The 15,579-nt window shown below is 45.4% G+C and overlaps 1 protein-coding gene across 4 annotated transcripts in view; it reads right to left on the bottom strand.

Moving 5' to 3' along the window:
• Window positions 1-15,579, bottom strand: part of adarb1a (adenosine deaminase RNA specific B1a) — a 49,486-nt gene that overhangs the window by 18,724 nt on the left and 15,183 nt on the right. For 3 of the 4 annotated variants that reach the window (XM_060911522.1, XM_060911521.1, XM_060911523.1), the window contains exons 2-4: window positions 3,941-4,000; window positions 952-1,826; window positions 231-345 (exon numbers count right to left, since the gene is read on the bottom strand). In XM_060911522.1, coding sequence (XP_060767505.1) covers window positions 231-345; window positions 952-1,826; window positions 3,941-3,944 — 994 coding nt within the window. In that variant the 5' untranslated portion in view covers window positions 3,945-4,000. Of the gene's footprint in view, window positions 1-230; window positions 346-951; window positions 1,827-3,940; window positions 4,001-14,046; window positions 14,195-15,579 lie in introns of those variants that run through there. The other variant, XM_060911524.1, reaches the window with a different exon arrangement.

Below are 15,579 nucleotides of genomic sequence, written 5' to 3'. Positions count from 1 at the left end.
ATGGAGTTTTGTGGGCATGGATAAATGTAAATCAGCTGAGTCGTGAACACTTTTGGTGATTTATGGCATTTGCATGTGAGTATAAAGAAGATCAGAGATACTTGAGTAAATCTCATAGGAACTTTTCATTGGTTTTGGCCATGCAAACATTGACACACCATTTTACTGAACAATTAATAAATTATGCGCTTGATATGTGTGTGTGTGCGCGCGCACACACGCTTGTATACCTGTTGTCATAACAACACCAGCAAGGACTTTCCGTCGTGCGTGAGGCGATATGAAGTTGTCCGTCAGCTCGCTGAACTTTTCCACCACCAGCCGAGACACAGAATCTGCTAAGACCTGACACACACACACACACTAGTATAGGCAGGAAGATGACAGCGATGTGCTTCCTGTTTTAGTGGTGCGCTATTCTCCTGGATGTTAATTAAGATTAGTTTCTCTAACACTGTTGTTGTGAGTGAAATGGAGGGATTATAGATGGCGGATTATCAGACGTGTAAATAAACACTGAATACGAACAGAAAGCTTAAAAGCTTTAACGTCTGACTTGCGTACAAAGCCACTTCAATCACATTTACACTCTGATTTAATTAATATCACATTAATGAAGTGTGACAGGGGCTTTTTAATGAGGGTGAACGTCAGATCAACAAGGCCACTGATGCAAACAATTCACTGAATCATACAGGAATTTAATGCAGCAGTACTACGGGGGGCAAAACTTATCTGACAAAGATAAAGGTGATGCAATACAGTGTGAAAGAACACAGCTTTACTACTTGATATGTAGAGTTAGAAGTTAAGGTGCATAGCATAATGTTTAGGGTTTATAGGTTAGAGTTTAGGGTGCATAACTTAACTTTAACCATTGTTGTACCTAAATCCTGTAGAATCTATAGAAATGTCTTTGTGCACTGGGATCTCACGTGTGCTTGCCCTCACCTGCGGAAGGTGTAACTGCAGACCGTCCCTCGGTATGGGCTGTCTAGATGGCGTCTGGTCCAGTTGCATGTTGAAGAGGCCTGAAAGCGCTGCCTGAGCTGCACGTGCCTTCGCTAGCTTCTTATTCCGGCCCGATCCCTGAAAAACCTGCGAGTCCACTGTTACAGCCATTACAAAGTTCTTAGCATGGCTTTCTCCGCTCTCTGCCACAAATTCGTACCTGAGGCCTGGCCGCAACTCATTGAGAATCATCACTGCGTTCTTCCCATGCCCCACAAGGACTGGCTGAGGTGCTGAAACAGGTGTTCGGCACTCATTCTGAGGGTACAGGGTTCCGTTGTTGCTAGAAATGGGGCAGAACAGATCACGAGGTGTCTCAAATCCATTAAAGAGGGCATCTGGGAAATCAGCTTGATCTGAGGTGAAGTCTGTGTTGATGCTAAATGTGCGGCCCATGGCCACATGAGCTTCAGAGGCATTGGGGAACTGGACGAAAGAGCGCAGTGCCTTTTCCGCCGCACTCAGTTTGGCCTTCTTCTTCGTGGGTCCCGTCCCCTCGAAGCGCTGCCCATTGACCTCCACGCTCATGGCGAAGACCGGAGCGTGTACCGGCCCTGTCTGGGACAGGAGTTTGTACTGGAGGCCCGGTTTGATCTCGTTCAGCTGCATGAGTGCATTCTTCGGCAACATCGGACCTGGCACTTTCTTGCGCCTCTTGGGACGGAATTTGGAGTGGGCATGGCCTCGGTTGCCCTCCTCCAGTGGCCGCTTGCGTCTCGACCCCAACGGTGCATTCCTATTGGGTGTTTGTCGTCCCGCCTTGGGCGAAAAGTTATCCAGATTGTGGTTCTCTTTAACGTCTGTGCCACATGAACCTGTGACGCCCAGAGAGAGCAACTTACAACGCCTTCGACGCAGGATCTTGTAAATGTAAAATTTAGAGCTCGGTTCATCTCTTGCTTTGCAACCAAATCAAGATGATGTGAGTACTTTAAAAAAATAATGAAACTATATAATCTTCAAGTGTTCTTTATGGTATACACTCAGGAGCCGGAATGTTGGAGAACGTTATTTGTGCAACTTCAAGGGTTTAATTTTACCATATTTTCCATAATGTGGGTCACACTGGAGGTTGCCTCATTGTACAAGTTGCATTCAAGTATTTTATAAAAATTATTGTTCTGCATCTAAAAGTGTGCTTTAGAAACTTCTTGTAGAAAATCAGCCACATTGTTTGGCTCCAGAGCAGCTAACTAGAGGGGGATAGTTAGGAGAGCTGTAGTTCCACAAATTTCTATACTAATCATCTTGGTGCATTTTCTGCACAAATCTTTTTCAATTCAAAAGTCATGGTAATCAAACCTTACTAGTGTAATCTGGTTTAGCATTGGTCCCTTTCGTGCTGCACTGTTTCCTGAGCTGTAGATTCATCTTTACCATGAAGTCGTGATACAAGAAGTTTAACGCTGTGTCCTCATCATTCGTAACGTATTCTCCAACAATCCTTTTTTAACTAGTGTGGCTTCGGTGTTTTCAGAGACACACAAGCAACAGAATACTGATGTGTACCACACAAGCTGGCAAAAATACCTGCACACCTATCATAATTATACTAATATACTAATAACCAATAAACAAACAAAGTATTTTTTTACAGAAAGCCACATCATCGGGTGCAAAGCTGAGTGTAAATTTATAACATTTATAACATCCTGCAGCAAAAGCTCGTTAGGTTACTTCTTTTGGGGCTCGAGGATACAAAATAAAGCAAGAGAGTATAAGAAGGAGGATGAGAGGAAAAGAAGCGAGAAAGAGAAAGAAAGAGAAAGAGAGAGAAGGCTATAGAAGGAATCAGGAGTTAAAGAAGGATTGTTGTCAAGGTCAAGGTTTATCCTTGTAAACAAATAAAGGTAATAAACACACACATCACCACAACATGAAAGAGAAACAGGACATGATAAGCAGAGGATACATTTATGATTTTCAATTTTCTTTCATTAAGAAGCATTTAAGCGCGTACAAATCACTGGAGGTTAAATTTAATACATTTGAATTGAAGTTAATTTATTTAAGCCAAAGAGGAGAAACATAACTGGCACAAAGTGAACAAAACAATTATGCAATTAGTAAGATAAATAATGCGCACACACACACACAGAAAGAGAGAGGAATCATCACGCAAGAGACGTCTTTCTAAATGACATACAGTTGTGTCTGTCTCAAAGACAACCATCTCGTATTCCACAGTTCTGATTGGTCATCCATCCATCCATCCATCCATTATCCGTAGCTGCTTATCCTGTTCTACAGGGTCGCAGGCAAGCTGGAGCCTATCCCAGCTGACTACGGGTGAAAGGCGGGGTTCACCCTGGACAAGTCGCCAGGTCATCACAGGGCTGACACATAGACAACCATTCACACTCACATTCACACCTACGCTCAATTTAGAGTCACCAGTTAACCTAACCTGCATGTCTTTGGACTGTGGGGGAAACCGGAGCACCCGCAGGAAACCCACGCGGACACGGGGAGAACATGCAAACTCCGCACAGAAAGGCCCTCGCCGGCCACGGGGCTCGAACCCGGACCTTCTTGCTGTGGGGCGACAGTGCTAAACACTACACCACTGTGTGGAGTTTGCATTGATTGGTCAGACATTAATATTAATATTAATATTAAAGGAAGGCGTATCCAGTGTCAGTGCTTTGTAACACTCAGAGGTAACTTTTAAAGTTGTAACTTTAATTTTTCCGACATCTTCAACACAGAGGGATTTACGTTTCTTTCCGGTTTCTCAGTAACACGACAAGTTGCTTTTTATGTCTTAATAAATTTAAGAAAAAGTAGAAAGAGATCCTGTTGAGGGAAGGACTATAAATGGATAAAAAAAGACATTGTTTAATTAATAGCAAAAAATTGCATTAACTGGCAAAGTGCTGTGGAATAAGAGGAATAAAACAGAGAGGATGACAGATATCTGAAAACTTACTCATCCTCTCGTCTTCATCCACAAATACACCATGAAACGTCTGGAGATTCCGAGTGTGACCTACAGAGAGTGAATGAGAGAGAGAGAGAGAGAGAGAGAGAGAGAGAGAGAGAGAGAGAGAGAGAGAGCATAACTGTTTGGGGTGTGTATGAGTGATGTGAGAGTAATGTGGTATTCTGAAAGGTGTGACCATTAGATGGTATGTACAGCTCTGAGGGCGGGGCTTCTGGGGCTTGGGATGAGGCCATAACAGCCCCATAACAAAGCTTATTAAAATTTCAGAGCTGAATCTGTCGTGTGTGTGTGTGTGTGTGTGTGTGTGTGTGTGTGTGTGAGATCAGCAGCAGCTGTAAAATCTTTGTGACAGATCTAATCCATTGTGGCCCTGCAGCCGAGTGCCGGTGTGTGTCTGTAGGACACGCTGATCAAACCGTTTCAGCACATTAGGCATGCTCTGATAAACAGTGTAACAATATATTGTGATATTTAATACACAGCTTTATGTTATCATGCACATCATTACAGAGAAAAATGTAGAGAACATTTAAGGAAGGAGTCTCCAGTGTCAGCGCTTTGTGGCAGTCAGTAAGTGTTCTGACATCTTCACGATAGAGGAGATTATTCTTTGTGGTTTCTCTGTGGGGTTTTTTTTCTGATTAACTTCAAAAGAGAGAAAAAGTAAATCTGGTGAAGGAATGACGGTTTATCGCTGCTATGATGTAAGTGACAACAGGACCAGGAACAAACTTGTCTCATGGACGTTCCACAACATTACATGTAACTGTAAGCAGATAGAAACTACAGATGGCACCGATCTCATACCTGGTTTCAATATTGGCCGATTCCAGCACAAAATGGTTATCAGTATGGATATCAGTGACAAAGATCAGAATTGGATTTGAAAAAGAAATATACTTTTGAAACTTTTTTTTAACATATAAAGAGACGTCACTGTTTTTTTCCTTTTGTTAACACAGGGCTTGACATTAACTCTAATCCGCTCATCTAGTCAGAGCAGTAAGATTTTTCACTTGTCCTGACCATAACCTTTTTATTACTGTGTATTTACTAGTTCAATGAAAGGAAAGTGGTTAAGAAATTTTATGAAAATTATTTTATGAAAGACTTTAACTGTGAAGTGCCTCTGTTTAAAAATAATTAAATTTTAAAGCTTAGTAGTTTTTTTTTTTTTAACAAAACAACATCAGATGGGTATCAGTATTGTCTGATACTCAAGGTTTCAATATTGATATCAGAAAAGAAAAAGTAGTCGTCTTTTTTTTGCTATTCTGATACACTTCGTTAGAGCAAGAAATCGGCAAAAGAAAACAAATTTCTCTGTCCATCTGCCTCCACTCTTTACTCAGTGACATTGAGTGACTCTGGTTGAATAATGAGTATAAACCAAAATGTGATGGCTTGGGGTTGCAGAAAATTCATTATATCCATTGGGGCGCATTTGCCCAAAACATTTATGAAATCCTGTCTCAGAAAAAGAAAAGGAGAGAGAGAGAGAGAGAGAGAGAGAGAGAGAGAGAGAGAATGAAGGGAAATGTAATGCTGTTTAATTCGTTCATTCTGACTCACCCAACCATACAAGCTATGTTTTGCCAACCAAACGTTCTTCCTCTGGCTGAAGAGATCAGTGCCGTTCCAGTGGTTTACATTCTACACTAGTGAGAGGTTGAACTTATTTTTAACTTAAGTAAAAAGTTCAGCCCAAATTTATTTTCAACTTACAGTCCATAAATCATCCACAGACACAAACTGTAAAACTCTCCGTAAAATCAGCCGCCCTGTGCTAGCCTCAACACCAGGCTTTGCCTGACCAAGACGTTCGGGCAGAAATATTTTAGTGAGTTAGGCCCGTTCGGGCACACCTATGGTCGGCTTCTTTAAACACAAAAATGATTTTCGAGCGAGTACATTCCAAAAAAACAAGACGTATTAACCAGCATCCTCGCCGTCCCCTGTGATCGCCGTTTTGTTTTTTTCTTCCCAATTTGTAAAGATGATTCTGATTGGCTCGTTTCAGGCGCACGCACATTTGTGTGCGTGTTCTTAAAGTGGTGCATATAGTGTTTATCATCCCCCTATCAAGTAGCATCGGTGACTGGGGATTCTCAGCAGTCAAAAGTGACTGGAAATCGTGCACACGCGCGCACACACACAGATACGTTTGTGGGTAATTCTATGGATCTGTGATGCCTGCTGGAAGAGAAGAGTAGGGAGGACTGGGAATTGAGTGGCAATTGTTTGTTTACACCCAATACCAAAACTTGTAGCGTTCTAGCAACCATCACAAAGACGAGGACAAAAAGCCCAGAAACTCTTATTTACCCGGGCAAAAACAATACAGGATTTATCTTGTAGTGTCCTGATCTCCAGATCTTTAACCGAGCCACATATAAAAAGTTATACTCCTCCATGAACTTCCAGGTTTTCATCTGTGTGTCCGTGTAGAACGACGTCTGCAGCACCAGGTAGTCTGAGATGTCGGGAACTCAACAGATGGATAATTTTCCAACTCATAATGAATGAATAACTTTATTTAAAGACGATAAGTTGATCAGCAGAGCTGGTGAGGTCGGGCATGTACAAATATAAAAGACTAAAAATATACATAATCTTTTGAAAAAAAAAACTTAAAATCTGTTGATTACCTGTTAATTATCTTCACATTCCGCTGAGTGGTTTCTATATCCACTTCTTTTGAGTGAACTTCTTGGTTTTAATAACTTGCTTGTTTGCTGAACACAAACATGGCAATAAGTTCTTATGTTAATAAACCAGACTCCACTTTTGGATCATTAATCCCTTTTGGCTGAGAATGACCTGCATGCAGGGTTTGGCTTCTGGTACATCCATACAGGTTAAATACAATACCTACAATCTAAAAATGTGTTTTTATTGCATTTATTAAAATTCCCATCTGTAGCAGGGAGTGATGTCGCATCCCATTAATACACTTTAAAATAGATTATTAGATTCTAATAGAATAGTGTGGCAGCAGGGGCGTGGTCAAGCGTCGGTTTGTGACCGGAGGGCGGAGTCAGGGAAGGTAAGTGGCAGAATCACTGCACCTGATGTCAGTTAACGTGTGTTTTGTGTGTCTTCCCCAGTGACCGTGCCCTATATAAGGAGAGAGAGGGCAGAGGAAGGGAGCTCTCTCCCCAACCAGACGCCTTGTGTGTGTGTGTGTGTGTGTGTGTGTGTGTGTGTGTGTGTGTGTGTGTGTGTGCGCATGCGTGGCTGGGAGAGTGGAAAATAAGTACACTGAAAAGTGGAAAATTAAAGAGTTTTGTTGAACTCAGTTCTGGCCTGCCGTCCTTCTGTGCTCCACCCACCCGTCAGAATTGCTACAGTGGTGCCGAAACCCGGGATCGGAGCACAGAGAAGAATAGCCCCATGGAGTCCTCCCCCTTCGCGGACCTGGTCCACGCCCTCGCCACAGCCCAGCAGAGCCAGCACCAGGCGCTAATCGACCTCCGGAAGGAGCAGGAGCAAAGGTTCGAGGCCCTGGTGCTGGCGCAGCAGGAAGATCGTCAGGCGTTCCGGCATCTCCTCGCGTCGGCGGGGTCCACCACCTCCACCGCCGCGGGCCCTCCCCACCTCACCCTAACAAAGATGGGCCTGCACGACGACCCCGAGGCTTTCCTCACGCTCTTTGAGCAGGCAGCAGAGGTCTCGGGCTGGCCGGTGGAACAGCGCGCGGCACGCCTCCTCCCCCTGCTAACAGGCGAGGCGCAGCTGGCCGTGCTACAGCTCCCCGCCGACAGCCAGCTGGTCTACACGGACCTCCGCCGGGCCATCCTCCAGCGTGTGGGGCGCACCCCTGAACAATATCGACAGCGTTTCCGCGCTCTGCGCCTGGAGGAAGTCGGCCGGCCATTCGCATTTGGCCAGCAACTCCGGGACGCCTGCTGGTGGTGGCTGAGGGCTGACAACCGCGACGCCGAGGAAATCGTCGATCTGGTGGTACTGGAACAGTTTATCGCCCGACTACCCGAAGGGACCGCGGAGTGGGTCCAGTGCCATCACCCGGCGTCGCTGGATCAGCCCATCGAGCTGGTGGAGGACCATTTGGCGGCTGTTCTGACAGCAGGATAGCAGATCTCCTCTTCTCCCCTCTCTCTCTCTCTCTCTCTCCCCCTCCCCTTCTGTGTCTCATCCTTGCCCCATTCCCCCACCGCGGAGACGGGGGCCGGCTCCACCCCAGCTGGCCCGCCGCACCCGCGGTGCCCTCCCGTTTCCTGCTTCCGTGTCTGTCTCTTCCCCCCCCCAGGTGAGTGAGCCCCAGAGTACCGGTGCAGAGAGAAAGCCCGGGCCAGTTTGCTGGCGCTGCGGGGAGCCGGGGCACCTCCAGCAGCAGTGCTCAGTCATGGAGGTGGGCGCGGTGGTCCGGATCCCCGACGCGCCAGGAGCCACCCTTGATCAGGCCAGAGCGTATCGCATACCAGTGAGTGTCCAAGGGGATACATATCAGGCGTTGATGGACTCTGGCTGTAATCAGACCTCAATCCACCAAAACCTGTTGCAAGACGAGGCATTGGGGGGAGCACAATTGGTGAACGTGTTTTGTGTGCACGGGGATGTTCACAACTACCCTTTAGTGTCGGTCCACATTCTTTTTCGAGGGGAAAAATTTAGTGTAAAGGCGGCAGTTAATCCGTGCCTTACCCACTCGATAATTTTGGGGACTGATTGGCCGGGATTTCGGGAGTTAATGAGGCATTTAGTGAAGAGTGGGTCCTGCCGTAGTTCAGCAGGGGGAGGTCCCGGTGTGGCATTGGCGGGAGCAGCTGTCACAGAGCCGTCTACGTCATCTCCGCGTCAGAGAGAGGAGCCGCAGGCTTCTCCTCCCTCTCTCGGGGAATCCCTTGCGGATTTCCCGTTACAGCAGTCGCGAGACGAGACTCTGCGGCATGCGTTTGACCAAGTGAGAGTAATCGATGGTCAAATGCTCCAGCCAAACGCCACCCCATCCTTCCCCTATTTCTCCATTATGAGAGAGAGATTATACCGAGTGATGCAGGACACTCAGACTAAGGAGCCGATTACACAGCTTTTGATTCCAAAGAGCCGCCAGGAATTGGTATTCCAGGCGGCTCACTTTAATCACATGGCTGGACACTTGGGGCAGGATAAGACACTAGCCCGAATAATGGCCCGGTTCTATTGGCCAGGGATTCGCGGCAATGTCCGTAGGTGGTGTACAGCATGCCGCGAATGCCAGTTAGTAAATCCAACGGGCATTCCAAAAGCGCCTTTGCGCCCTCTACCATTAATCGAGACCCCGTTCGAAAGAATTGGGATGGATCTCGTTGGGCCATTAGATCGGTCAACACGAGGGTATCGCTTTATTTTAGTTCTGGTGGACTATGCAACGCGATACCCGGAAGCAGTGCCTCTTCGCAATATCTCAGCACGCAGTATTGCGGAGGCGCTCCTCCGTGTCATCTCCCGAGTCGGATCCCCAAAGAGATTCTGACTGATCAAAGCACCTCGTTTATGTCACGCACACTGAGCGAACTGTATGGGTTATTGGGAATTAAACCGAGCCGCACCAGCATTTATCGCCCACAAACGGACGGTTTAGTCGAATGGTTCAATCGCACACTCAAGAATATAATTTTAAAATTTGTTCGCGAGGACGCACGCAATTGGGATAAATGGCTCGAATCCCTGTTATTTGCAATGCGAGAGGTCCCACAAGCCTCCATGGGGTTCTCCCCGTTCGAATTATTATATGGGCGTAATGCGCGCGGCATCCTAGATGTACTGCGAGAAAATTGGGAGGAGGGACCTTCCCCCAGCAAAAATGAAATTCAATACGTTATTGACCTGCGCACAAAACTCCACACACTCACACACTTAACCTAAATCTGCTCAAACTCTGGAACAAGGAGGTCCCCGTGGCATGGGTGTCGGTGGTTCCGGAGAAGGCGGAGCTGGGGCCGGAGGTTCAAAAGGGAACATTGACATCGCGTAGCTCTCCGGTCCCTTGTGGAGACCACCTCTCCCCGACCCAACTCATGGAGGTTGCCCAGTTGCAGACCGAATTTTCGGACGTGTTCTCGCCCCTGCCCGGCTGCACCGACCTCATAGAACACCACATCGAGACGCCCCCGGGGGTGGTAGTGCGCAGCCGCCCTTACAGGCTACCCGAACACAAGAAAAAAGTGGTTCGGGAAGAACTTGAGGTCATGCTCGAAATGGGCATCGTCGAGGAGTCCCACGGTGACTGGAGCAGCCCGGTGGTCTTGGTTCCCAAGGCCGACGGGTCGGTCCAGTTCTATGTGGACTATAGAAAAGTCAATGCAGTGTCTAAATTCGATGCATACCCAATGCCTCGTATTGACGAGTTGCTGGATCGACTAGGCACGGCTCGCTTTTACTCGACACTGGATTTAACAAAGGGTTATTTGCAGATCTCCTTGACTCCACTATCCTGAGAAAAAACGGCCTTTTCCACACCGTTTGGCTTACACCAATTTGTTACACTTCCTTTTGGGCTGTTTGGGGTGCCCGCTACGTTCTAGCGGCTGATGGACAGGGTCCTCCGCCCCCACGCCACCTATGCGGCCGCATACTTAGATGATATCATAATCTATAGTAATGACTGGCCGCAGCATTTAGAACACCTAAGGGCCGTCCTTAGGTCGCTGAGGTGAGCGGGTCTCACGGCCAACCCAAAGAAGTGTGCGATTGGGCGGGTGGAAGTACGGTATCTGGGCTTCCACTTGGGCAATGGGCAGGTGCGTCCCCAAATTAACAAGACAGCAGCGATTGCGGCCTGCCCGAGGCCCAAGACCAAAAAGGGGGTGAGACAGTTTCTGGGGCTGGCTGGCTACTATCGGAGGTTTATACCTAATTATTCGGACGTCACCAGCCTACTGACTGAGCTCACTAAAAAGGGGGCACCAGATCCGGTCCAGTGGACGGAGCAATGCCAGCAGACTTTTTCTGAGGTGAAGGCTGCACTGTGTGGAGGGCCACTGTTACACTCCCCTGACTTTTCTCTCCCCTTTATGTTGCAGACAGACGCGTCAGACAGAGGGCTGGGGGCTGTTTTGTCCCAGGAGGTGGAGGGGGAGGATCGTCCAGCGCTGTATATCAGCAGAAAGCTGTCGGTGCGTGAGGGGCGCTACAGCACCACTGAGAAAGACTGCCTAGCCATCAAGTGGGTGGTCCTCGCCCTCCGCTACTACCTGCTGGGACGCCCTTTCACCCTCTGTTCGGACCACGCACCCCTCCAGTGGCTCCACCGCATGAAGGATGCCAACGCGCGGATCACCCGTTGGTATCTGGCACTCCAGCCCTTTAACTTCAAGGTGATCCACAGGCCGGGGGCACAGATGGTCGTGGCGGACTTCTTCTCCCGTCAAGGGGGGCGGAGTCGGCTGCAGGCCGGACGGCTGCCCGGCCTGAGTCGGGTGGTGGGGGTATGTGGCAGCGGGGGCGTGGTCAAGCGTCGGTTTGTGACCGGAGGGCGGAGTCAGGGAAGGTAAGTGGCAGAATCACTGCACCTGATGTCAGTTAACCTGTGTTTTGTGTGTCTTCCCCAGTGAAAGTAAGTACACTGAAAAGTGGAAAATAAAAGAGTTTTGTTGAACTTAGTTCTGGCCTGCCGTCCTTCTGTGCTCCACCCACCCGTCAGAATTGCTACAAATAGATAAGCAAAATAATTGGGGATCTTTTTAATGGGCCCTGACTCAGTACAAGTATGAATAGGTGGGCCTCAAAGCAGAAAAGGTTGAGAACCCCTGCTCTACAGGGCCTAGATCTTGATGCATATAACGCTGAGAGGGCAGTGTCCACCTGTGGTGGATGGAGGGACAGCGTGAACGGCGCTCACAATTTGCAGAGGTTGCACAGGAAGCTGATGTAGATGAGGAGGGCAGGTTGTTTAATTTCCTCCTAAATGCAATGGCAAACTGAATAAGACAGTACTGCAGTACAGACTCCTGTTTTATAATGTTTTTAGTTTTATAATTCATCTTTGCAATATTGTTAGTCATTGTGAGGCAAAACAAAGTGTGCTTTGTGTCCTAAACTCTATATAAAAAGATGTATTACATACTAGTACCGTACAGAAGTCTTACATACAGTATATGATACTGATTTATCTTTCATGTTTTCAGGGCTTATCTTGTTCTGCTGCAGAAATAAATGTTGTTTTTAAAAATAAATGGGGTTTTTTAAATGTACTGTACTTTTGTCTAAATAATCCAATTATACCCCTAGAAAACATATCAGTGTTGCCTTGAACCGTGTACTTGAAAACTTGCCAAAAAACTGCAAAATATTAGGGCAAAAGGAAATTCAAGGGGGGCAAAAAAAAATTTGAGGCCATTTGCCCTGCAGGGCAAAAGGTGTCAAAAGTTAATGTTGAGGCCTGCCGTGTGATTTTTCCTCAGCAGTTCTTAAAACATATGATCCCTCATGAATCCATCAATCATTAATTATTTTGCATAAGGGGCTTGTTGTGTTTTATTTGGCGCAAGAGGATTACAAGCATTAATCACAGTTTCCTTTCATACTGTTTTCCTTATTAATGATACAAACGCAGCAGCAGGCCTTTATAAGAACTGCTAAAAATAAAGTAAGCATGAAATTAAAGAGCTTTTCTACAAGAGTTTCACAAGGAACAGTGTGACAAATTCTTTAAAAAAAAAAAAGCAAAAAAAAAAGCATTGAAACAATGAGATGATGGAAGTCTTTCACGAAGCTCAAGAAATCCCAATAAATCTTTATTGCTTTCTCATTAAGTTAATGTTGCTCCATAATCTGCAGAACAGACAACAGAATAATTGCAGACATTCCATGGCCTCCTCTTCGTGGGCGGGGCGAATAGTGTGCAATGCATGCATAAGCTCCACCCACACCAATCACAACACTGATTTTATTGAATCTTTGCATTTACAATCCTGATTCTTGCCTCTCATGCAATCAAAGGAGCCTGAGACCGAAAGCTGTCAATCAAGCATGCAAATCAGAATATCAGGCCACACCCACTGGGACGGCTTTTAAACTTTGCTGGACATTTAATAGAATAGTGAAGTTTTGAATCGTACATCAAGCCTTGTTTATCAATCCTTTAGTAAAAAGTTGTATGGAAATATTTACCACATGTACAGAACTTTAACTTTACAGATGCTGATTTTCTTTGTACTCACAATAAACATCAATCAGCTGCAAGTTACCGAGTGCTTAACAGTTTTTAGAAGTGTTTAAATGCTTCAGAGTAGTCCAATTCTGATTCAAAGATCCATACACATGAAAGAATACAGGAGTAGTGATAGAGGACGACTTGGGCTGAGCGATATGACTATAATATTAATATCGCGTTAAATTGTGTTACAATATATTTCTGTCAGATTGTGATAACATTTTTAAATAAAAAGTAAAAAAAAACCAACAACTCTGATTAGAAGCAGTTGATTGGATGTTATTAATTCCTAGAATTCCCTTCCAGTATTGTGAAACGATATTTTGCGTTATATCACCTAGCCCTATGTACAATACACAATTTTTTGTCCTAATCAGGGTTAATTAAAAGGTAAATCAGTAATATGTTGTGTTCTCTGAATGACTCGGATTGCCATTAGAGTTACTACTATTGAAAAAACATTAGAATAGCACCATGAGGCATGAACGCAGTTTTCCGAAAGAACAGCGAGACATTATCATCTCTTCATTAATGTGATTTGCAGTGATGCTAACGTGACAGTCGAGCTCAACTATCTGCAAGCCTTATCATTCATCCAATATATCAGTCAAGTTTATATATATAGCCCTTTTAACAATAAACATTGTCGCAATATCAGTTCATCCAAACGGTAACCACAACTAGAGACGAACCTCACTCAGGATATACATGGGCTGTGTATGCTCTATTCTACATCACTATCTGTTGTGATATGTACTGCTCTGAAAAGCAAAACAAAAATGTTATAAATTGCATTACAACAGAGCAGAAAGTGTGATATTCAAAAAAAGCTGTTTCTTGTATCATTAACTATTGTAAATACTGCATATTGTGAACCATTACCACTATTTCCATCTCTCTCTCTCTCTCTCTAACACACACACACAACCAGTACCTTTACGTTCAGAGCGTTTTTTGCGTCTCCGTTTAGACCTACGGTGCACCAGACAGAGGTACGACGCTGCCATGCTGCTGCAACACGACCAAGACATGAGGAAAGTCTGATACACACATGCTGTTATATACACCCTCCTCTCTCTCTCACACACACACAGCTACGTACACTCCCTCCCAGAGAGAGAGAGAGAGAGAGAGAGAGAGAGAGAGAGAGAGAGCTAGGCAGAGAAGCAAAGAGAGAAAGCAATAGACACAAACGACCCCAAAGAGCAACACACAGTAGGAGGGACAGAGAGAGAGAGAGAGGAGAGAGAGAGAGAGAGAGAGAGAGAGAGCTAGGCAGAGAAGCAAAAAGAGAAAGCAATAGACACAAACGACCCCAAAGAGCAACACACAGTAGGAGGGTCAGAGAGAGAGAGAGAGAGGAGAGAGAGAGCTAGGCAGAGAAGCAAAAAGAGAAAGCAATAGACACAGACAACCCCATAGAGCAACACACAGTAGGAGGGACAGAGAGAGAGAGAGAGAGAGAGAGAGAGAGAGAGAGAGCTAGGCAGAGAAGCAAAGAGAGAAAGCAATAGACACAGACGACCCCATAGAGCAACACACAGTAGGAGGGACAGAGAGAGAGAGAGAGAGAGAGAGAGAGAGACAGAGAGAGAGAGAAAGGGCAAGGGAGGGAGAGAGAGAGAGAGAGAGAGAGAGAGAGAGAGAGAGAGAGAGAGACCAGCAGCACTACATACATATTGGCTCTTACAGTAAAAAAAAAAAAAAAAAGCTGCATAGATGTCCATCCATTATCTACACCGCTTATCCATCAGGGTTGTGGGGGAAGCTGGAACCAAACCCAGCTGTCTTTGAGCCAGTTGACCTAATCTGCATGTCTTTGGACTGTGGGAGGAAACCAGAGCAGTCCCACGAAGGCATGAGGAGACTGAAACTCCACATAGAAAGGCCCCAGTCGGTCGTGAGGTTCAAACCCAGAACCTTCTTGCTGTGAGGTGACAGTGATAACCACTCAGCTGCATAAATATAACTTACAAACTGAAAGTTCATTAAGAACCTTTCCTCTCTGTTTATCTCTCTATAGGTTACCATTCTGTCTATTTTTCATTCAATCCATCCATGTTTTTAATAATATGACATCCTTTAAGTATTCTTTTAAGATGCCAACATTGCGACTTTATAGGTTTCAAATTATTTATCAGAAATAAATACAACAGTCTGCTGTGTGCAGAATGTAGTACAGCTCTGTAAATGTGTAGGATTTATGCAAAAGCACTGAAACTTTGAAGCTCTGAAGTTTTAATTATCTTATTATCGAGAACACCTCATGTCTGAAAAGCGCTGCTGCAACCTCAAAGGCTAATACTTCGAGCAGAAATTACTATACTACTGTAATGTATGATGATCACAGAGAAATGTTTATTGTTTAATAATTTAATTTTTTACACAAATACATTTAAAAAACTGTATCTAAAATATGTGAGTGTTTGATTTAAATAATTTAGATTTAACTGAAGCAGGTTTAAAG

This window comes from Neoarius graeffei, chromosome 27 (assembly GCF_027579695.1).
Source record: "Neoarius graeffei isolate fNeoGra1 chromosome 27, fNeoGra1.pri, whole genome shotgun sequence".
Classification (NCBI taxonomy): domain Eukaryota; kingdom Metazoa; phylum Chordata; class Actinopteri; order Siluriformes; family Ariidae; genus Neoarius; species Neoarius graeffei.
Note: the sequence above shows the minus strand (reverse complement) of the source record. Positions and strands in the feature narration are given on the sequence as shown.